The sequence below is a fragment of the Anomalospiza imberbis genome, chromosome 1, assembly GCF_031753505.1.
Source record: "Anomalospiza imberbis isolate Cuckoo-Finch-1a 21T00152 chromosome 1, ASM3175350v1, whole genome shotgun sequence".
Taxonomy (NCBI): Eukaryota; Metazoa; Chordata; class Aves; order Passeriformes; family Viduidae; genus Anomalospiza; species Anomalospiza imberbis.
In genome coordinates, this window is record NC_089681.1 from 123023386 (window position 1) to 123045709 (window position 22324).

The 22324-nt window shown below is 38.8% G+C and overlaps 1 protein-coding gene across 1 annotated transcript in view; it reads left to right on the plus strand.

The window, feature by feature from the left end:
* Window positions 1–363: 363 nt before the first annotated feature.
* The window catches only part of CRPPA (CDP-L-ribitol pyrophosphorylase A), a 106030-nt gene continuing 84069 nt past the window's right edge, over window positions 364–22324 (plus strand). The window contains exons 1-2 of the mRNA XM_068209829.1: window positions 364–683; window positions 7584–7863. Of these exons, the coding sequence (XP_068065930.1) occupies window positions 523–683; window positions 7584–7863 (441 nt within the window). The 5' untranslated portion in view covers window positions 364–522. The remainder of the gene's footprint in view (window positions 684–7583; window positions 7864–22324) is intronic.

Below are 22324 nucleotides of genomic sequence, written 5' to 3' on the forward strand. Positions count from 1 at the left end.
GAAGTGAAACAATCACCACATTTCAGCAGGTGTTCCCAGCCAGCCTCTTGTGCTCTCGCGAAGGCCCAGCGTTCCGTCCGCTTTTCCCTCGGCGCCACAGGCGCTGCGCTCGCCCCGTCCCTGAGACAGGATCTCGGGGCCCGCTCCCCGGGCCCGCCCCTCAGCGCGGCCCCGCCCCGAGCCACTCGCGTGCCGGCCATTTAAAGGGCCCATGGCGGCGGGGCCCGGCGGTCTCTCTGCCCGCTCGCCGCCGCGCCACGCTGCCCCGGGCGCTCCCTCGCCTCGGTCCGGGCGTTCCCGCGGGGCTGCCGGGGCCCGGGGGAGCTCCTGCGGGGGCTCGCGTAGCGCGGGGGGGCGAGCGGTAGGGCCCGGTGTGCGCCGGGGGCAGGAGAGCGGGCGGGCGCTAGATTCTTTGGATCGCGGACGTCGTGGGCGAATAAAACAGGCGGGCGGGCGGGCGGGCGGTTGCGCTGTTCCTGCCGCGGGGGGCGCGGAGCGGAGCCGCCGCTGGGCCCGGCGTAGATGGAGCCCGGCAGCCGCCGCGCCGCGCCCGGCGGCGTGTCGGTGTCGGCCGTGCTGCCTGCGGGCGGGAGCGGGGAGCGCCTGGGCGGTGCCACCCCCAAGCAGTTCTGCGCCGTGCAGGGGAGGCCGCTCGTCAGCTACGCGGTGCGGGCCATGGAGAGGTAACGAGCCCGGCGCCGCTCGGCTTCCGACCGCGCCCCGCGGGCTCCTGCCGGCCCTCGCCGGTACCCGGAGAGCCGCAGGCAGCCCCCGCTGCCCTCGCCTTGGGCTCTGGGCGCTAGGGCGTGTCTAGTTTGCGTTGCGGTGACTCTCCGTCCCTCCCCGCCCGGTCACACCGGGAAGGGAACGAGCTGTGTCTGGGCCCCCTCACCTGGGAAGAAGTCCCGGGCGGGACCTGGGCGCTTCCCCCACCCCAGCCTGGCTCTAGCGCCGCCATCCCGGCTGGCTCTCTGCCTTCCTTCCCCAGCCCTGCCCATGCTTCGAGGCTGTGCCGCATTCCTTGGCTCTTGGAGATCATCTGTTCGAGGCCACTCGGCCTCGAAGCTCGAGGGTTTCTTTAGCTGCAGTGGCTGGTTTGGTGAGCTGTGAGCCCACCGCAGCTGCTGGAGACAGTCATAGGACTTTCCATCAGCCTTGAAGAGAGACCTATTCTACCTTTGGAGGTGGTCTTTATAATGTCCAAAGGCTTTGAAAAATGATCCACTCCTCGTGATGGGATGAATGAACTTACTGATGTATAGGACTGCATTATGGTCCATTATTGTCCGTGGTCAAACACCTTGCATCAGCAGGAAGTTTGAAGGAAAAATGTTTAAGTTATAGTTGCTGAACTAGAAGCTGAGGGTTTATGTAGCGTGAAGGTGCAAGTGTAACTTTTCCATGTTTATGTTGTAGTGATACCTCAAGGAGTAATGGGTACAAATTGAAAGATGGGAAATTTAGGTTAGGTGTTAGGAAGAAATTCTTTACTGTTAGGGTGGTGAGGAGCGGAACAGGTTTCCCCAGGAGGTTGTGGATGCCCCAACCCAGGTAGCATTCGAGGCTAGGTTGGATAAAGCTTTGAGCAGTCTGGTCTGCTGGGAACTATCCCTGCCCATGGCAGGGAGGTTCGGGCTAAATGATCTTTAGGGTGCCTTCCAACCCTTAGCATTCTATGATTCTATGTTGGAGCAAAGGATTTTTGGAGGAATCCCATTACTTTATAATGGGATTTCTTAGTAGTGAGGATTTTCTTTTCCATAAAGTTGCTGAATTCTAGGCATGTGACTGACAGTTAATATATTATTGTCAAATGTTAGCATAATGTAAGTCTTGTATCTAGTGTCACTTGAAACACCACAGGTTGGAGCAGAGTGTCAAGGGGAATTCTGGATGTGTTGCAGTAACCTGTAGAAAAACAAACCTTTATATTTTTAGAGAGAATAAATGGGGAGGAGTGGAGATTATTGAAAGAAATAAAATTGCCGGCATCTCCCAAAGTTCTTAACACATGGAAATCTGTACAACTTCAAAACTGGAACTCTTTTTCCATTCTCACCCAAGGAGGCTTCCCTCAGGTCACTTGTTACTTTATGAAAAAAATACTGCTTGTTTTCTTTATTTAATTTTCAACAGCAGCCAATTGTAAAGCTAAGTACATCAGTAAGCAAAGTGTCCAATCCAAAGCTTGCCACAACTGTAATTTCTGCCAAAATGTCATGGGAATCTACAGAGATGAATTATATCCTCACTCAGTGTATTGGAGACCTGGAAAAGAGAATAGAGTGAGGTTTGGGAAGGAAATGTTAGGCATCTTAAAAAAAAAAAACTTTTTCTGACAGTAAGCTCTGAGAAAATAGCTGTACTTTGAGCAGCAGTATTACATTTGTCCTAAAGATGCAAAAAATTAGGTTGATTTCTTATTGTGCAGTTCTGCCAAGTTGATTGTGACAGTAACAACTTGGTGCTTTTGCTTAGGAGCTCAATAACCCCTGCCAGTGCTTTGTCAGGCAGAGCTTCCTGCCACCTCTTCTGAATTGGAGTGTTGATTGGTATAGATGTGTATGAGGAGCTGGGAACAGATGTACTCCAAAGCTTGGGATGGCTTTCATTTTCATCTCAACCCTTTTACTTCTGGCTCTGAAACTGTGAAGGATGTACCTTGTTCTCACTTTGTGCCTATGTAAGCGTGAGCATGTAATATTGAGGAACTGCAGTTTATCACATAATCTACCCAGAAATGGCAGATTTTGTGTTTAGCTTGATGCTTTATCTTATGTCTATTGTTTACCTGATGTAACTGAATGGGTCATTTACTCATTAGCCTGTAATAACTTCTGTTGAACTGGACATCTTGGCTGGTGTGACTATTTTGCTTTTTTAAATCTAGAAAAGAGTGTATAGACAAAAATACATGAGCAGTTCAAGAATGTGCAGCTGCTTTGTTTTTTAAAGATCAGTAGAAGAAGATTTTTATGCTGTTCAGCTGAAAGTAGTGAGACTTTTAAATATCAATGTGGAAAAACTGGCAGATGAGACAAGAGCAGACATGAATGAATAAGCATCCTATTGTATAGAATAACAGCATGTAGAACATTGGCCTGCCAATAATAATCACAGCTGATACCCTGAAGAAGAGGAGATGAACAAAACTAGAGTAAGGAGAAATTGTTGGTTTTAATTGCCACTGCAGTGGCACTCATAGGAAGGTCAGGCCCTACCTTCGGGCTAAAATTAAAGCGTGTTAGAAAACTTAAATGTCTCTTTTTCCCGTTGAATTTGTTCCCGCTTTTGTTGAACCGTGCAAGGCTTTTGCAACAAGTTCAACTGATTTAGAATGACATTCCTTGTTTTTGCTTCTGTAACAACTAGCAGAGTTTTTCCTTAATTTGATTTCTTTTTGGTGTAAATAGGTTTGTTAAAATAGAACCTTTTCAATTCTTTTTCTGAGGCAGGGAGGAATCTTAGCTCTGTATGCACATGTGCATGCATATTTTACTGATCTATAGAGAGGAAAACTAACTAAGGTAAAGATTGATTTTAAACTAGTTTTGGAAAAAATATGCTGCTGCTATTCTTGCTGTGCTCATATTTCACCAGTTGTTGCAAGTACAATGAGTGGTTATAAAAGAGGAAAGCAGAGTTGATACCTTCACTGTCAGAATTAAAATTTTCCATAAAGGTTTCAGACAGCTTTGTTTTCTTTATTGTAGTATCTTAAAGCAGGGGGAGGTCTCTTAAAATCCCTTGGGGAAGCTCCCAAAGAAGCACCTCTTTGGAAGTGTCTTGCATAGTTATTTACCAAGTATTTTTCTCCATTGACTGATGCATATTCACTGGCTCTATAGGTCACACAATTAGAGTTCTGTTGAATGGATCTACTCTGATACTGATTTTTGTCCAGTTGTCATTAGCTTTTTGTTTTGAAATAGCTTATAGTTATAGCAAATTTTATGGAAATATCATTTTTACCATGTATGACTCATAAGGAGCATTTTATTTCTGGAAAAATTTGAGTGGTTTCTGTACATGAGATCCTTCAAACTTTCTTAATATACCGTAAAAGCTTCCTGCTACCAGTTTTGTACTGTAAGAGATACATTTGTATTAATATGTTTTTTCATATATCAATAAATCAATATATTTTCATATATCAATAAATTAATAACAAAGCTTTTATGGAGCAAAAGGAAGTTACACTTGCGTTGGCAAATGGATTTTGTTCTTGATGCTTTTTCTCATTTGATTTTTAATAAGGTTAGCAAAAGTAATATAATGATTTATCTTGTGCCTCTGAAAGTTTCTGTGACAGTGAAAGATCCTGTCTAACACTGCTAAAGCCATCTCAGCAGTGACTGCCTGGTTCTGGCCTTGTTTTGCTGGTGTTTTAGTGGCAGAGTAAGAGTTGCAAGAGATTGAGTGTGGGTATTTGAGCCTTATATCAGATTTCAGCACTGATTTCTGTGTGAGTCAAGTGGTGGAGGGTTAAATCTGGGTCACATTTGTACCTCAGCATGTCATTTAGGTGATACAGTTTCAAAGTGGGCTTGTGTCATTTCCTCTGCAGCCTGTGTTTTGAAGGAATAGCTTAATCTGTTGCAGAGTTAATGAGCTCCCCTATTTTCAGTTCTAGCTCAGCTACTGTAAGTGTTTGCACTTCTGTTTGAAATTTACTGGAACAATACTATATTTTACTAGGCAGCAAGTCTATATGTAGGTGATGATGAGGAGGGTAGCTGCAGGAAAGAAACATATAGTCCTTTCTGACTCATTGTTTACTTTCTGCTAGCATTGCGGTCCTCCCAAGGCAGTTGTCAAGTGATTGTAACTGGGCATTTGGTCAGACTTGATTTTCCACTTTGGGAACACAGCCTGTGTTGTATGGAAACATTAGAGTTGTTTGTTGTTAAAACGCATTGGGGGTACAGCATTATGTCTTTTTCATGGGTCATGCAGATTCTTTCTGAAGCTTGATCCAGTATTACAGTTATGAAATTGAAATGGTGTTTGAAATGGTGTTTTTAAACTGGATTTGAGCAGTAGAGTGGAAAATCCAGTAAACTGGCATCTATGCAGTCCTGAGTAGATTATTATTTTAGTATTAAATCTTTCTGAAGGACAGGATGTGACAAATTACGGGAGGGAAAAAAGATTCATTTATTGCCAGATTGAGTGTATACTACTACCTTCTACTTCTTTAAAACATTTTGCAACATTTCCATAAGGAGATCTTCAGAAGAGCTAGCAACCTGTGTAGTGCACGGCTCTCTTTCATTAAAATTTGTAGCATACCTTACTGGATTAGTACTTTTCATGAGTTTTAGTGGGACAAACCCTAAACTGTTCTGTATGTAATCAATCTAGGGGATACCTTTATGCTCTTATATGAATATGTTGCATCCCTAAATCCCAGCTCTAATTATAGAACATGGGTCCAGAATGAGTTTAAGGAGGACATACTCAAGTTTACAAATGTGTTTATGCAGACACAGGGTGGAGCTGTGACCGCATCCTGTCACTTTTTGGTGTATTGTACCACTGGAGTCCTTGAGCCATTCCACCCCCTCTGTGCAGAGATTTATCACAGGCTGGCCAGTACTTGTGTTCTCCTCCCTGCTTCTCAGAAGATGCTGTGTACTACTCAGTTGCCTGATATTCTGTTTCCTTTGACTCTAGAAAGGGCAGTGTCAGTGCTCTTCTGACGCAGTGACAGTGACTGTGCAGACTGTCCAGTTTCTGCATACTGTGTAAGGCTACTGTTTTTCTGCAAATCAAAATGCAGAGCTCTTGTTCCCATTTAGTGTGAAACGGCTCTTTCTGAATTTTGCTTTCTTAAATAACTGACTCTCAGTATTTAAAAGAACTGAGATGAATCCAGTTAGTTTGCCCTAGTTCCAAATTGAAGTCATGCAGAAGTGCTACGTTTTGTAGTTAAGTATAAGAGTGTGCTGGAAATCATATGAGATATTTTTAAACCTTTTGATGGACCTGTGGTGAGTGACAAGTTGAAATGAAACTTGAAGCCACATGACTTCAGATTTTACATTTTAGCAACTTCAATGCTTAAAGAATGCTGAGAATATGTTGGTTTGGCTGTATTTTCTGCCTTTGCTAATAGTAAAATGAACATAAGGACAAGTATTTTTCTTTTGACGAATTATAATGGCACTTTATTTTAAATAGTTATTTTATGATTCCTTGAAATATTTTTCCATGGAGTATCAATTATTAGAATCCCCACCACCATTAATAAGGTGGAAGATGCTCTGTTGTTTCACTTAGTTCTAGGCAACTGGTTTGTAACACAGATTAATTTTGCTTTTGAAGTAAGTATAGTTCCCAGGCAATGCCTTCTCATGTGTCATTGTAGAAATCAGTATTTTGAGCCTGTGTAGTTCTGAACTCCTTCTCCTATTTTTCTAACTGCAGAGATTTAGTTCTTAGTACCTTCATTCTTCTTGTGTCTGCAATATTAGTTCCAGTAGCTTTACTAGTTTTAGTTGAGACAGTGTATTGTACTTGTCTCTCTTTCTCCCTAATTAGGTGTGTAAGCTACACATGGGTAATTTTAACATAGTAATTATTTTTTAATCATTGCTCATCTGTGAATTTCTTGTCTGACATGCTAAAATGCTCTTCTGCCATCTGTGGAAACACAGAAAGGGAACACAATTACTTTTTTATGTTCTCTACATAGGTATTTAGAAAATAGGTAACTACAATGGATTTGAATTATGGTATTTCTGTTGTTTTGAAATACAGTATGCCACATATTACTAGAATTTGTATTCCTAGATACTTTTACAGAAGTATGATTTCAACCTAGCTTCAATAATGGTCTGTGGGTCATTCACTTCCCCCCACACAGCCCCTCAGTTCTAAGCAAGACTGATACCAACAGTAAAATCTTGGAGCTCTCTAAAAATGTATTTTTGATATGGTGGTACTAACTAGCACAGCTATGTTTTTACGTTTTTATAGCTTCCTACAGCAGAAACCTTTGTGTTTATAAATATCTATTTTTTTCAAACTACCAGTGTAATGTTTCATGTCAATATTAAAGTGTTACAGTTTTCATTCATTACCATTCAGTCAATTACTGCTAATGCCTGTCTTGATAGTGGTCTTTGTTTCAGACTTTTTCTTGATTGTCTTATTCCCTTGCATACCGTGTGCTTCACTGGAACATGGAGTATTCCAGGCCACAGGATTTACCAGTTTGTTAGAAACTGATTAGCAAACTGTCCCTGTTTGATTTAGAAGTTCTGTTTGAAGTTAGGAATGGTGCTTTAGTAAGAAATGTTTTCAAGGCTTTTGAAGAGTTACCAGAATATGCCCCTCTGCAAAGTGGTTGTTGGAAGCAAGTCCCTTCCCAGAACTCCAGTGTCATTGGTATAAATCTTCTGTTATAGCTCTCCCTTAAGGAGTAGAGTACAAAAACATGGACTTGGTTATATCAAGAAGTGCTTTATTTAGCCATGTTGATTTTTTTTTGTTGTTATAAATTTCTTTTTTTTCATATATCTCCACTTTTATTTAGTCATTCATGTCTACTTTCTCTGGTTTTGTACCGATTTTTCTAGGATAAGTTGGATATCTGACATTATTGTGGTGGTCTCTCCTGAAAATATTGAAACAATGAAGACTATCGTTGAAAAATATGGCCACAAAAGAGTTACAGTAGTTGAAGGTGGAATAACTCGTCACCGGTCGATATTCAATGGACTGAAAGTGTTTGCAGAGAATGAATTTTCCAGCCATTTGGTCCAGAAGCCAGAAGTAGTGATTATCCATGATGCAGTGAGGCCTTTTTTTGAAGAAGATATTGTTTCAAAAGTGGTTATGGCTGCTAAAGAACATGGGGTATGTACTATATAGCAATGAAACTCTGTAATGTGCTTTATATTGTACAGCTTAAAATCATGATTGATAAATCAGGAATTTCCTAGCAATTTTATTAATGTGTGATGAGTTTTTTTTAAAGTAGAACAGATCCAGATTCCCTATTATGCAGAGAGGTTAGGTGGGGGAGGTTGACTTTTTAAAGTGCTGCAGGTATTATTTGATACAAGGAATAATTGTTGCCTTGGAGACTGTCAGTAAGCAATTAAATCAATCAGCAATTTGTGTTAGTTGAAAGGTAGGTTATGTAAAGATAGTTTACCTCTTTTTCCATGCAGAATTATCACCTAATGCTAGAGCAGTTCTGTTTACTAATAATAGCCAAAGTGTGTGTTCTGCATTGGCTGACTTGAAGACTTTGTGCTTTCATCTCAAACTTATATGCAAGTCCTGAATAAGCAGCAAAAGAGCTGTTTCTGTATTAATGCTGAAGTGTTCTAGAACCTATAAGCATTGCAGACTGCTGGAAAACAGGGTGAGTGGGAAGCCTCCAGCTGTAGGTTGGATATTCTCCTGTTTAACACTGCATCTGATGACTTAGATTACTCACAGAAACAAAAAAGAAATCTGAGACAGTAAGTGATATATGAAGGGGAAGAGTTGGTAAGAACTTGTGTTATGCAAGGAGATAGGAGAGGCATGGACTAGTAATAGGAGGAACTGTTAGATGAACTGCCTAAGTCAGAGATGTAAGAAGTTGTTCTTGAATTCTCCATTAATGACATGCATAATGCTTCCCTGCTTCAAGGACATGGTTTGAGGTAGAAGTCATTAGTGACAGCAGATTTTTTGGGTACTAGAAAACTAGGAAAATGTACCACTGCTTGTCTTCTCCAGAAAACATGGTAAAAGATAATTAACAGGTGGTTCACAATTTTGACAGTGGAATAATGAGTCCAAAGAATGAACCGTGGCGTTTCCTTAGTGCTCCTATGCCTTCATAGGGGAATATATAGCTTGTTAAAATATTTATTATTGGTGCATTAAGCATCATTATGAAAATCAAATTATATCAAGTCTCTCAGAACATTATGTTGCATATCTAATATATTGAGCCTCTTCTTAGTAGGCCTGTAGTTTTTTAGGTAGGCTTAATAAGAAATGGCAATAAAAGAGAAACTCTGCACTATAGTTTTCTAGTCATCTAGAACATAGATTTCCAGTTATTGAAACTTAAACTCTGTTAGGTCAAAAATATTTTTAAAATTCTTTCTCATACAGCAAAAAATAGCATTTCAGAATTGATTCTCTTCCAAAAACTTACAAATAAATCCTCTTTGAAAATCAGTTTTAAATGTGATTCTTTGAGAGTGGTACAAGAATGGAGTTAATTGTACTGGTTTTGGGTTGAAATGAGAATAACTTTTCGGAATGTGTTTGTGTTGTCTTTGCATGTTAAGGTATATCTCATTTGAATTTAACTTGTTCAATTTTTCTTGAAAGTTTTGTGATTTTAGTATTTTTTCTCCTGGTTTTCTTTTTAATTGAATGTTGTGTGTTTAAAGTAAAAAAAAGTAGGGGGAACCAGGGCAGTCTCCGTGGACCTTCTCAAGTCAGTGTATTCTAGTTCATCTGAACTTCTGACGGGTAAATATTTCCTAACCTGGATCACTGAAGTATCATTTGATCTCAGAAAGGTGATTGTGTATGTGTATAATAGTCTATTCCATTGCATAACATTTGTCTGAAATGTGTGTGGTGGCTTTCTGTGTTGGTTGAGATCCACTGGCTTCAGCAAGGCTGGGCCATCAGCCATCAGAGAGATGTGTGCTCAAAGTCTCGAAAAGCTAGGTGCTATGATATTATATGACAAAATAATTGAATTAAGGAACATGAGAAGAATTTCATTTTATGTAACAAATTGGAAAACCACCTTCCCAGAGACAGGTGGCTATTTCCACTTGAGGACTACAGAATTCTGAAGAGCTAAATGGAAAGCTGTGACTTTCTCAAAACTGGTATGCATGGTTTTGAATATCAGAAAAAAATGATTGAGAGCAGTTATCATGTTTAGTTCTTCCTATGGTAAAATTCTTTGCATATCTAAAAGGATGTCAGTTCTTCAATCTTTCAGTACAAAAAGTACACTTCCTCTTGCATTATGTAGAAAGGTACAAAACCTGGCAGAAACATCGTATTAAATGACTTGTGTTAATAGGGGTAATGCTGTATTGTTATATGTCTGCATACCATATAGATAACATAATTATGAGAAGCTTTAATGTTCTTTAAAATGGCAATTGATCAAGTAAGTTATTCACTTCTAGCTGCCAATTGTCAGACAAATAAGCTGCTTTATTGCACTTACTAATCAGTTTGTTATTTGCCTGTGGGAATAAAAATGTGTATGTTAACCAGAACTAATAAATTATGCCTTAAACCCCCCAAACAACTCCTTGATTATGTCAAAATATTACTTTGTAACCAATTAAATTCCATTTATGTTTTTGGGGTAATTTTGCAATTAAAATTATATGTTTCTAGAAACAAATTCTTTGCAGCCAGTAAAAACTGGGAAAAGTGGAAGCTTCAGAAGGCATCAGTCCAAAGCCTCTAGCAATATCTCATTGCCAACATTACATTTTAAACAACATAACTAAAATGAAAAGTGCTTGCATGAAAAAGAAATCCGGAAGGTGGGGGGGAACTTGTCAGTTCTGCTATTGAGAGTTTACAAAAAGTAGGCACATCCAAAGACTTTTTTTTTTCTCTAGTTAACATAAACTAGATTTGAAAGTACAGTATTTTATGTTGAAAGGACTAAGTCAAAATGGCATTCTTAAAAGCTGGTTTCTGGAAGCTGTCTAACATAATTTCTTTATTCTGAGTTTTAGCAAGGTCCTGAACAAAGCTTACATGCCAATGCAGCTGTACAGTGCTACTCAGTCTCGTGGTCTCCTACTCAGAGGCAGTCGGTCAACGTAATACCCCGGACAGAAAATACTACATGTGGTGCTCAGTCTGTTCCTCTCGTGCTGCCATTATCACTCTTACTGTAGCAGAAGGCTGGAGCAGAAAACATGGACCCCTGTGGATCCTGTTTCACCCACTGATTTTGCTATCTTGGTTGCTGAGTTACATTAGCAAAACTTGGTGGGTGGCAAACCAAAAACCGCCTATTTTTCTTCACTGACAGTAAAGGAAGATTTGGGTGGATAAATAAGATGATCTGGTGTGGTGTACTTGAATGGGGACAGAATGCTGGAGTGGTTCTGCCCCCTCTGACCTTTCTTTGCACTTTTGCTCTTGGATCTTTTTGTTTTCTTGTCTCCTATGGTTTTGTCATATATAGACTATTTTACACATGGTTTTGGTCCTCTTTGTTATATTCAAAGACTGATTTTAGCTAGCTGCAAATGCTGCAACAGTGGCAAGATTGTTTTTCATTCATATTTATACACTGGGTCATCTGAAGTTATCCTCTGCCTGTGTTCTCAGAAGTTCTGCTTTCATTGCATGTTTGGTGCTTTGCAGGATTCTCACTCCTGTCCTGTCAGACCCCTGTGCAAAAACAGAATCAAAATCTGATGACGTATTACTATTACCATCTTGACATGAATGGAATGAGTTTTGTACTTCAGGAGTGTGACTAATGTCAGTGTAAAAATAATTATTGAGTTGTAGGGGTGTTACTCATCAATTTAAGAATAAAATAATGTTTTAAGACCTACATGCTCATAGCCTACTAAGGCACATGGAGGACAGGGAGGGGATTAGAGGGCACCATTATGGCTTTACCAAGGGCAAGTCCTGCTCAACCAACCTAGTGGCTTTCTATGATGGAGTGACTACATCAGTGGCACAAGGAAGAGCTATGGATGTTGCCTCTCTGGTCTTCCCTAAGGCCTTTGACACAGTCATCCACAATCTCCTCTCTAAGTTGGAGGAAGCATTTGATGGGTGGACTGTTCAGAGGAGGAGGAATTGGTTGGATGGCTGCATCGAGAGGGTAATGATTAACACCTCTATGTCCAGCTGGAGATCAGTGATGAGTGGTGTCCCTCTGGGGTCCATACTAGGACCAGTACTCTTTATTACCTTCATAATTGACACAGGCACATTGGGATTAGATGCACCCTGAGCAAATATATAGATGACACCAAGGTGAGTGGAGTTGTTGATATGCTTGAGGGGTGGATGCCATGCACAGGGAGCTGGACAAGCTCAAGCAGTGGTCCTGTGTGAACACTGAGGTTCAACATGGCCAAGTGCAGGCTCTTGTATCAGTAAAAGTTGGGGAATGAAAGGATTGAGAGGACACTTCAGAAAAGTGGGTACTTGTAGATGAAAAGCTGGTCATGAGCTGACAGTATGCACTTTCAGCCAGAAAGCCAACTGTATTCTGGGCCAGGAGAGTTGCAGCCAGCAGGTCCAGGGAGGTATTTATGTCCCTCTACTCAGCTTTCATGGGAACCCACCTGGAATACTGCATCTGGCACTAGGGCCCTCAGCACAAGAATGATGTGGACCTATTGGAGCAGGTCCAGTAGAGGGCCACAGAAATGATCAGATGGATTGAACATCTCCTGCGATGAAAGGCTGAGGGAGTTAGGGTCGATTAGCCCAGACAAGAGAGCTTCAGAGAGACTTTATTGTGGCCTCTCAGTATTTGAAGGGGGTTTATATGAAAGATGGCAAAAAACTTTTTAGCAGGGTCTGTTGTAATAGGATAAGTGGTAATGATTTTAAACTAAAAAAGAGTAGATTCGGACTAGATAGAGACAAATATTTTTTTTACAGTGGGGGTGGTGAAACACAGAGTTTTCCTAAAGCAGTGATGCCCCATCCCTTGAAACAGTCAAGGTCCAGTTGAGCAAGGCTGAGCAACCTGATCTCACTCAGAGTTTAAGACATCTGTGCTCATTGCAGCAGGGTTGGACTACATGACCCTTAAACATCCCATGCAACCCAAAATATTTTATGATTCTGAATTATTGTAAAGATTAGGAGCTCCTTAGCAGCCCTGAATGTGTGAAGCAATGAAGTGTGGTTTTGCTGTTGTAGAAAAAACAGGAATATAATGAATTTTTCCTTTTTAATGGATAACTATTGAAAGCATAGTGACGTTTCCATAGTTTATGGCATTTTTGGTCCTGTAGAAATGAAAACCTTCTCAGCCAAGTTGTTAATTGTTTTCCATGTTGAATGGAGAACTAATGCATTGTTAGTAAATACTTGTAGTCTTAGTCCTAACAAGATGCAGTGTTTGATGGTGGGAGGGCATTGGTAGGGGGAAAACAGCTCTGTCATTTCCCAATCTCAATTTAAGTGCTTTAGGTGATTCATCACATTTATTGTGAAGGATGCAACTCACCCAACTGAAATACATAAATCATAGACAGAAACGCAAACTCAAATTACAATCTCCCTTTTTCCTTGGCATAATTTGTGTGTTGTACTAATAGAACCCACAACCAGTATTTTTAAAAGGTGCTTAATCCAGCAATTTTTAGTTTCTGGAAGTCTACACACATTTTTTTTCCTTACTTTTTTTTTTTTTTTCTTTTTGAGAAAGGGTTAGTTTATTCTGAAAATTAATTCTGAGCATAGTTTCCTGTACTTAAATGGTTGTTGGGGTAATTTTTATGTAATGTCTATAAAATGTACCCCCTTTGATTTTAGAGAAACAACATATATAGTACTGATGTTTATTTGTGGCTAGTTAAAATCAATATGCTTTATCTGAGAAAACAATATTACATTTGGGAAATGAAGCAGCCTTTAGCAAAGATAAGTCTGTTTAGTACTCAGATTTCTCCTTCCTGCAGCAGATAAAAGGTTTAAAGAATAGTTCCTTAAAATAAGGGAAATCTTGTCCAGCATGTGTGAGAAGCTGAATAAGGCCTTGGATCATTCTAGCAACTCCTACATGCCAAGATGTGGAAGAGGTTCTTAGTCATACCTCTCTGACTAAAGACTAGGCATATAAATTTTACTCCTTTTCACCAAATATTGCATTGAAAAGATAGATTATCTGAGTTTTGAAGCAGAAATGTTCCCAGCTGCATTTTGGCTGAGTTTTTAATCTGAGTGGTTGTGGCAAAGACAACACCAGCCCTGCAGGTTAGGTGAAGCTTCTGAAAGCCAATTTGGCCTGTTTCATATGCTGTAATAGTTTGCTGGACTGGTTCTGTGCTTATCCTCCTGTTTCCATGAAGTAAGTGGGCTGTAGTACAAAAAGAACTAAAACTGCCCTGAGGAGCCCTGGAGCATGTAGGAGAAAATTAGTGAGGTATCAAATCCACACATACTTGTATTAAAGTCACTATATGAGCCAAACTGACATGGTAAGGTGTAGTGATCCATATTATAAAAGCTCTTGATAACAGAAAGTGTTAGATGAAGCCTGTATAAAGAGGTGTCTTCAAATTTTGAATTTAATGGACTGTAAAGGAAAGAAACTTGAGTCCAAGGTTTGCTGCAAGGAGAGGCACAAGCAGTTCTGAGAGAAGCAGCTGAGCAAGTTCATGAGGCAAAGACATTTGATAAGCATGTGCAGAGCTGCTTAGAGCACTGTGTGACCACAAACTCTAGTGCCTGTGGGGTTTGGTTGCTCAGGACTGTATGCGTGGGAAAAGAGTTATTAATTAAACATTGCAGTTTTGCATTTGGTTGATTAAATTGTGCAAGAGTCTTCCTACAACACATTGAGACTTTTTTTCTTCTTTATAAAATGATGCAAATCATGTGTTAAATGATGGGCAGTGGATCAGTAGCCTTCACATCATGATGTTGATTTTGTAACGATGTATGCTGTCTGGAGGTAAAATATTCTTCTTAATATATAAACCCCCTAAAAACAATTTCAACTCCTGTGGCAGTTGCATCAAGATTTCTGCTTCACTGAATACAAGCGCTAACTCGTCCTTATATTGATTTACTGTAATATGCAAAACCCTTTGTGGCAGAGTGCATGCTCACTGATTGCTTTTTGCAATGTAAATCAGTATTTGGGGTATGAAAGATGTCTTGCTGACTGTAAGTTGTGCTTTGTTGCTTGTTAATGCAAGGTAATGCTATGCAGTCAAAATAAATGATATTCTTATGACTTACTTTCAGTCTGTGTTTAAAAAAATCCAATTTTGATATGAAATCAAATGTTCAAGTAAATGCTGTGTTGTTGTTTGCAGTACCAGTCTTCCCTTTTCCTGAGTGCATATGTACTTGGTTTTGCTTCTTTTCCACTTATGGTACATTTTTGAGTTTGTTTTCAATGCTGTGTTGAAAAATTGCGGCCTGTGATACATTTAGTTCTGCTTCTTTCCTCTACTTTAAACATCTATATATATTTTTTTTATTTACGTATTCCTATTGTTCTGTCTTTTTGAGGGGAATCTTTTCTATTTTCTCTGAGAAATCTTATTTGTTCCACAGAATAACTTTTAGAATTTAGCATGTGGTTGATCAGGCCAAAACAATATTTACTGATGCTTAGAAGTAAATGCTTTAAATACAAAAGAACAGAAATTATGTAAAGCAAAAAAGAGCATGTGTGATCTTAATTTTTGAGTAACAGTTGCTGTTATCTTCCTTAGTTTGCTTTAGCTAATTGGGGCTCTGACATGTCTTGATGTACATGTGCTATCCCCAGTTACTCAGATAGTATATTCTGATAAAGGTGACCTCATTAGAAGAAATGTTTTCTTTTTCTAAACAGTGTAATAAATATACATTACATTTGTTTAAGGCATCCTATGTCTTTGAAGTCATTTCAATGTACAACATAGTGTCAGCTCATTAACATTGGATCAAAGTGTATATTAAATTTCTGATTAAACATCCCCTCTCTTTCAGCTAGGAATAAACACAATTATAACTTCTTCCTTCCTGGTGTTGGTTTAAGATTAACATGTGCCCAATTTTAGTGAGTTTGACTGTTTCTTTTAACCAGCTGGGTAAACAGACTTTAAGGAAATTAGGTGAAGTTTAGCATACAAGCCTTTTTTGCCTAGTGTTCAAAACTCCTGACATGTGTTCTAATTAACCTTCTTTTTGTCTGGCTGATGATTAGGTTTAATAACTGTGTAAGACTAGGCTTGTTTAACATTTCAACCAGTTCTGTCCTTGGGCAATTAAAAGCTGCCAGTGCAAATGTGTCAAGATAGCTGAAATTGCACTGCCTGGTGATACTGCCTACATAAAAGAAATTCTAGTGCTCACTAATGAGAATCAAACATGCCATAGCCATAATATTACGAATTTTGTGTTTTGGTTTTTTTCTTTTACCCAACAAAATTAAAAATAAAGTAATTTAAGAATTATTCTTTTTGTTAAAGAGGATAGCCTTGCAGAAATAAGATAATCCTTTTTCTTCAGACTTAATTTCTAATGGATACACAGCTCAGGTTGCAGATTGTGCTTGTTTGTCAGTAGAAGGAATAGGTAGAAGGAATCCTGGCCCCCACAGCACAGTCACATAAGTTATGTCTATGCTACATGGGAGAGTCTGGGTGTGAGTGTGGGTGAAAGTATGCTATGCCCTGGACTCAAATTTATGTTTCTGCATGCTAATGAGCACTTCTACCTTTATTGTGGTGTGCTGTTCTTTACTGAGTCATCTTGCTTGTCCTGTAGTCCTGACTGACTCCATGCTGTATGTGGTCCTTCAAGAGAAGTGTGCAGCTGGTTTGGGGGGGGGGGGGTCTTTTGTACATGACATTTACAGAATGAGTTATGGGGGCAGATGGTTGCTGATTTGAGTTGAAACCATGCAACCAAGTTGCTGCCTTGCCTTGCCTTGCCTTGCTATCCAGAAAGTAGGTGGGTTCTGGGTGCAGAATGAGGTTATGAACTCTGAGGACTATGTGCAGGCTTGTATTAGTTCAGTTTAGAAGCGTGGCTAGTTTGGGCTTGAACAAGCATTCACACCTAAGTTTGGAAAACTTTGCTCGCGTAGTTGAATAGTTGTTTTCAATGGCACTTCTGTATAGGCGTGTGTGGTGGCTTATGGTTTGTGCCACAACTGTTTCTGCCTCAATCTTGTCCCTTGAATTAGAGTTGTTTTGTTGGGATTTCTATAGATTGGAAGAGGAAATACCCTAAATCTTCCATCTCTGCACTGGAATCATAAAACCTCTCATAGATTAAGAATTTTGGTTATAGAAAAAAAAGAAGTAGTCCTAGAGAAGAGCTGGATACAAAATACAGAAAATGAAAAGGGAAAAAAGAAACATAAGAAGATAAGGTTAAAATATGGTATTTTAATGCAATACCTTAAACGTTTATTAGAAGTAATTCTCTAATTGTTTTATTTTACAAAAAAGGTTATATGCCTTTGTTTTAATAGATATAGAAGGAATCTGAAAAGAACATCCTCTTAAATATGTGAAATATTTTTAATCTTATAATTAACTTTTTGAATTTTGCTTTATTTTGCTTTGAAGATTCTATTTGATAAACTTGAAATAGGAAATCTTTCAGTAGAGACAGTTCTTCTAAATTAAATGGTAATTACTGAGTGTGTCTGAAGTATGTTGATTACTGTAGATACAATTAGTTTGAATACAAATGTCTGAATAGAAATGCAGGTTTCTACCTGTTTCATGTATCAGAGATACTGTGTTTATTTCTGTATTTTTTTTCATACTGTAGATGGCTGTGAATGCCCTTCCTGGAAAGTAGTTTGATCTGTGTAAAAGAATACTCTCCCTGTAGTAACATGTGGAAACAGTTTGATGGAAAAAAATGAGAAGAAATTAATCATAGTTATTCTGAGCTTCTTTTGCTGGTTCATAGCCAGACCTAATTTAGACTGAAATCCTTATGAGAAGGTAGTGTTTGGAAACATATAAATAGTCTTTCACCCAACAAAAACCATACCAGGACATATTTGTAAACTGTTAGATCCCTAGCTTGTCTAAATTAACATTGATTGTTATTGTTATATAGTTCACCAGTGTTCTAATACAATCTTTGTCTTCGTGGAAAAGCAAGATAAAATTGCTTGTATGTTTACCAAGTTCACAGTTATAAAACTGACTTTAATGGTGTTCCAAGATGGATATAGTTCTCCTACTAAGTGTGACAAGCCCCACCATCTCCAGCACGCAGTTTCAAAGAAGTTAGTTTGTTTGAAATTATGAAAATGTATTTCTAATGTACTTCTATTTTCAGTGTATATATGCAATCCAAGTTTATTTTTTCTAAGGCAGGGTGGCTAAATTATTTGTGAGTCTTGCTTCAGTTCTATTTTGCTTGTCAGAGTTGAAAACAAGTCTGAATAAAGAATTAAAATTGATAGATATGAATATTGAGAAAACATGTAAAAGCTTAAGAATAGGAACATTGTTTTGAACTTAGCACTCAAAGGCTTGTTTTTTCTATGTCTCATATATTCCTAAGTAATATTATAACATTGAATTGTTAGTTGGGATTATTAAAGTACTAAAGAAATAAAACATAAAATATACACTTACTTAATGCTACTAGACAGCTGAGAAGATAGCATAGGGAAAATGAATTTCAGAGGAGACAGAGGCTGTGAATGGAGAAGAAAAGTATTGTTGGTGCAATTCAAAAGTGAAAAGAAGTCATGCTAGAGAGATGGAAGGCTTTGCTCATTTATGACTAGGCTCTGTAAAGTTGTAAGCTGTCATTCCCACTCTCTTGAAGTTAAGGGTTCCAGACTGGCTGTGTGAGTGGACTTTATGGGTCTGCACTAGTACTTGGGGCTTACTGGGGACAAGGTAAGTATGCCAAAGACATAGCATATTTTTGTTTTAGTAGGCCAGCCTGGAGGATCTGTGGTTGTCTGAACTTGTTACCACACTGTTCTAAAACAAAAGGAATTGTAGTTCTGACATTTTTGTAAGGATTTTGTGCCACTACAACTTTTTTTTTCCTTCCTAGTCCATGTCATTCAACTTGTTGAGATTTGCAGCAATTTACCATTGTTCTGTTACAGCACTGGCTACCCAAAATGACCAAATCAGCAATGTGTGTTGGTTTTCATGCTCTTTTGGAGCTTTGGGCTCTTTGGTAACTTGTTCTTGGTGTGTTGTGCTATAGGTGGGGAGTGTTGGTCTCTCAACAGTGCAGTAAATACTACGCTGTATTTTAGATATCTGTAAGCTGGATAGTTTGTTGCTTGTGATAAAAGCTCCATCTCCCTCCCTAATCCTTATGAAAATTTTAATGGGTTCTGTTTGGATTTTACTACCTAATATTACTTTACTAGAAATAAAATGAGGATTTTAATTATTTATGAATATTCAGTAAAAGCAAGCTATACTGCAGTATGTTAGCCAAGTTGTTATGTTGTATGTCAGCTTATGCGATCTAAAAATTCATATTTCATTTTGTAATAAAAGATGTCATTAATACTTTTTTGATTCAGCAGTCCTTGAACTGATTATGTTGTCTGATCCTAAAGCTCACCCTGGTTATAGATTCACTGAATACACACATCTAAACAACATCTTGTTAGAGTGGAAGTATGATAAACTGAGAACAATATGTTACTGTTTAGTGAAAAGGTGGGTTAGTACACCTTGGATTCACTGGAAACACTTGTGATGCTTTGATAAACTGACCTTCCTCATGCACTTCATTCTTTACCTTTTTCAGTCACCACTGAATCTTTAATTCTTGAATGCATGTTGTGGTATAGGCAGTTATGCAAAAAAATAAACACAAGGCTTAGAACCTTTTTGTAAATATTTTTGATATGTGCAGTTTAAAATGGGTCATAAAAGACACCTTGTTTCTAAAAGCATCTCAAGCAGGTTAAGTTTCACCAGATCAATAGATGAGCTTGCTTCTGAGGGACTTGACTCTGCCACTTGTCCTGAAGTTGATAGAATTCTGCATTCTTAGGACATTTTAGCATTGTTTTAAGGAAGTCATAGATTAGAAGGTTGTTTTTTCTTCCAATATTTTGTCTGCAAAAGAAAAAGAACCAGTTAGTGGTATTTTTTTCAATGTCTGTTATGCTATGAAGCAGTATTTTAAGAGCTTGGTCACTCATATTTGGATACTTTAACAGATTTATTTAACAAAATGTGCAAAAATGGGGTAAAGAAATGTATTTCCTGGACATGCCAAAGTTAGTTCTTGAATGTGTTTGAAGTAGGGTGGCTTGAGGGCTGTAAAGTGGACATTTAAATAAATTCAGTTTAACTATCTGTTGAGTATCCACTTCACATACAGGAAGGGCATATGATGTAATTTCTGTATGAATTTGAAAGCAAATCTACTTGAGGTCTGGCTTAAAATTATTACAAATTGGAAGACAAGTACTCTTGAGTGGGGAAATATCAGTGTAAGACCCAGGCACTTGCTTTAGACTCACAGGATTTGTGTTTTGTGCTATGGTAATTCGAAGTGCAAAAAAGATTTTTAGAATTACAGTGACATTAGCAAGTACTTATAATTTTAAATGGGGATAGGTTTTCTTTGTTTTATTACTTTTTACGTTCATGTCTGAACCTTGCCTGAGAGACGGGCCAAATACTTGTGCATTCCTGACATAAAGAGCAAGTCAATGCTTCTCAAATTAGAACAAATAAAATTCAAATACCTGAAACTCAGTATATACTCTTTTTTACTAATATGGAAATAATTTTTTGTTTCACATTTATAACTGCAAAAACCAACATGGAAATTCCTTGCAAAGATTAAAATGTTTGCTGTTGTAACTGAATTGATGTGGACTAGCTGAATGATTGTGTTCTTCATTTACACCTCACAATTATCAGGGACAAAAGTCCTTTAGCTACAATACTGCCTTATTGTATTATTGTCCCTGCTGTGCCCTAATATTTAAGTTTCTGAATGAAAAAATGTAGTCTGTAGCCCTGTCTTAAATTCCTAAATTTCCATCCAGTTCATTGCCAGGCTGCTAGGTGGAATTCAGAAAGGCTTTGTACTTTTCAGAGTCGGGGGAGGTTTGTGCTAACTAGAAAGAAGTACTGCAGAATGAGCCATACATCTTGAAAGCATGCCCTTCTTTGGCCTATATGTAAGACAAAACTCACAGCTCAATTCTTTAGATTTCACATGCCAAATGTTATGCCTAGACCATGAATGAATTTGCCAGTTTTGGAAGCAGAAGCACGTGTGGTGAGGTCTGTGTAAGCCAGCATGGGTTTGGCAGCTCTGCTGGCATATACCGGCTCAGGGATGTTGCCAGCAGTACTGCACATGCAGTTTCCTGTGTTTGGGACTCAGCTCTCTTGAGCCTTATGAAAGCAGTGGAGGGCCACAGGCCAGTGTTTTCCCTTGCTTGGTCCCAATTTCACACAGTCTGAAAGTGGCCTTAGGAATTAATCTAGTTCCTGTGTCACTGAGGTGGTAAATGCAGCTCTGTGTTGGGTCACATCTGGTTGAGAGAGCCTGTGTGTGTTTGTGAGACAGAGAAAGGTCCTGTGGAAAGTGAGCCAGTAGCGAGGAAAACTGAATCAGTTTCTGTATCTTGTCTCAGGATTTTAAGGTTTTGACTCAGTGCTGCACCTTAGAAAATATGCTCAAGCTCACCTTTTGGGGTTTTCGACTGCAGCTCTTTATCATATGAAGGTTTTCTGAGCAGTTGAAACTTCTTGGTGTTAAAAAGTACCAGAGCTCTCCATTATGCTTTCAGTCATGGACTGAGTTGTCCTTTGGTGGAGTAAAAGTTGGGGCTTTCTTTTTAAATCAAATGATGGCTTATTATCCTGTTTCTGCATACACAGAATTTCTCCTTTGCATGATCAGAAGTCAGCCATGAATCTTATTCTTTGTATTAGATTTCATGTTCTCAGTGTCAGGTATAGTTTGAGTGGACCTGCTGCAGAAAAAAATTTTATTGTGCCCATCTTGTGATTTCCTATCGAAGTGGCAGGAAGAAAAGGGAAAAACTCACCCTGCCACACTGGACTCAGTTATGGGGTATTGTAAAAGAAAACTGTAGTTGTTTGAAAAATGCACTTGTTAAATGTTAAGTGCCGTGAGGCTTTCATTTACTTGAGAAGTTAATTGCAAAGTTTTAAAAAAATATTGCGTTTGGATTTAGTAGAAATTAGGTCATTCTGAATTGTTTGGAAGAGCTAGGCCTCAGCAGAGCAGGAGTTGTGGTTCAGCATTGTCACAAAGATACCAATACAGATATTCATAATTTTTTATTGTGCAATAAACCAGATGGCAAGAAAACAATGTGTTTCAGAGTTCTTTTAAGAACATAATTCTGAGTATTCAATTTTATTTAGAATTGCAGTTTATTTTTTTGTTCCTCAGAGTGCATGTTTCACTTGTGAGATTTGGTTACGCAAGTCACATTGTATTCTTCCAGCCTGTTTTATGCTGAATATGTAACATGACAGGATTGTTAAAAACCGTAATAAAATATTGGATCAGCCTAAGGAACCCTCTTTTGCTAAGTGGCTTTCTGGAATGGTAACTGTTTAAAAAAAAAAATTCAAATATATAGCTAATTACAGAAAAACTGTGG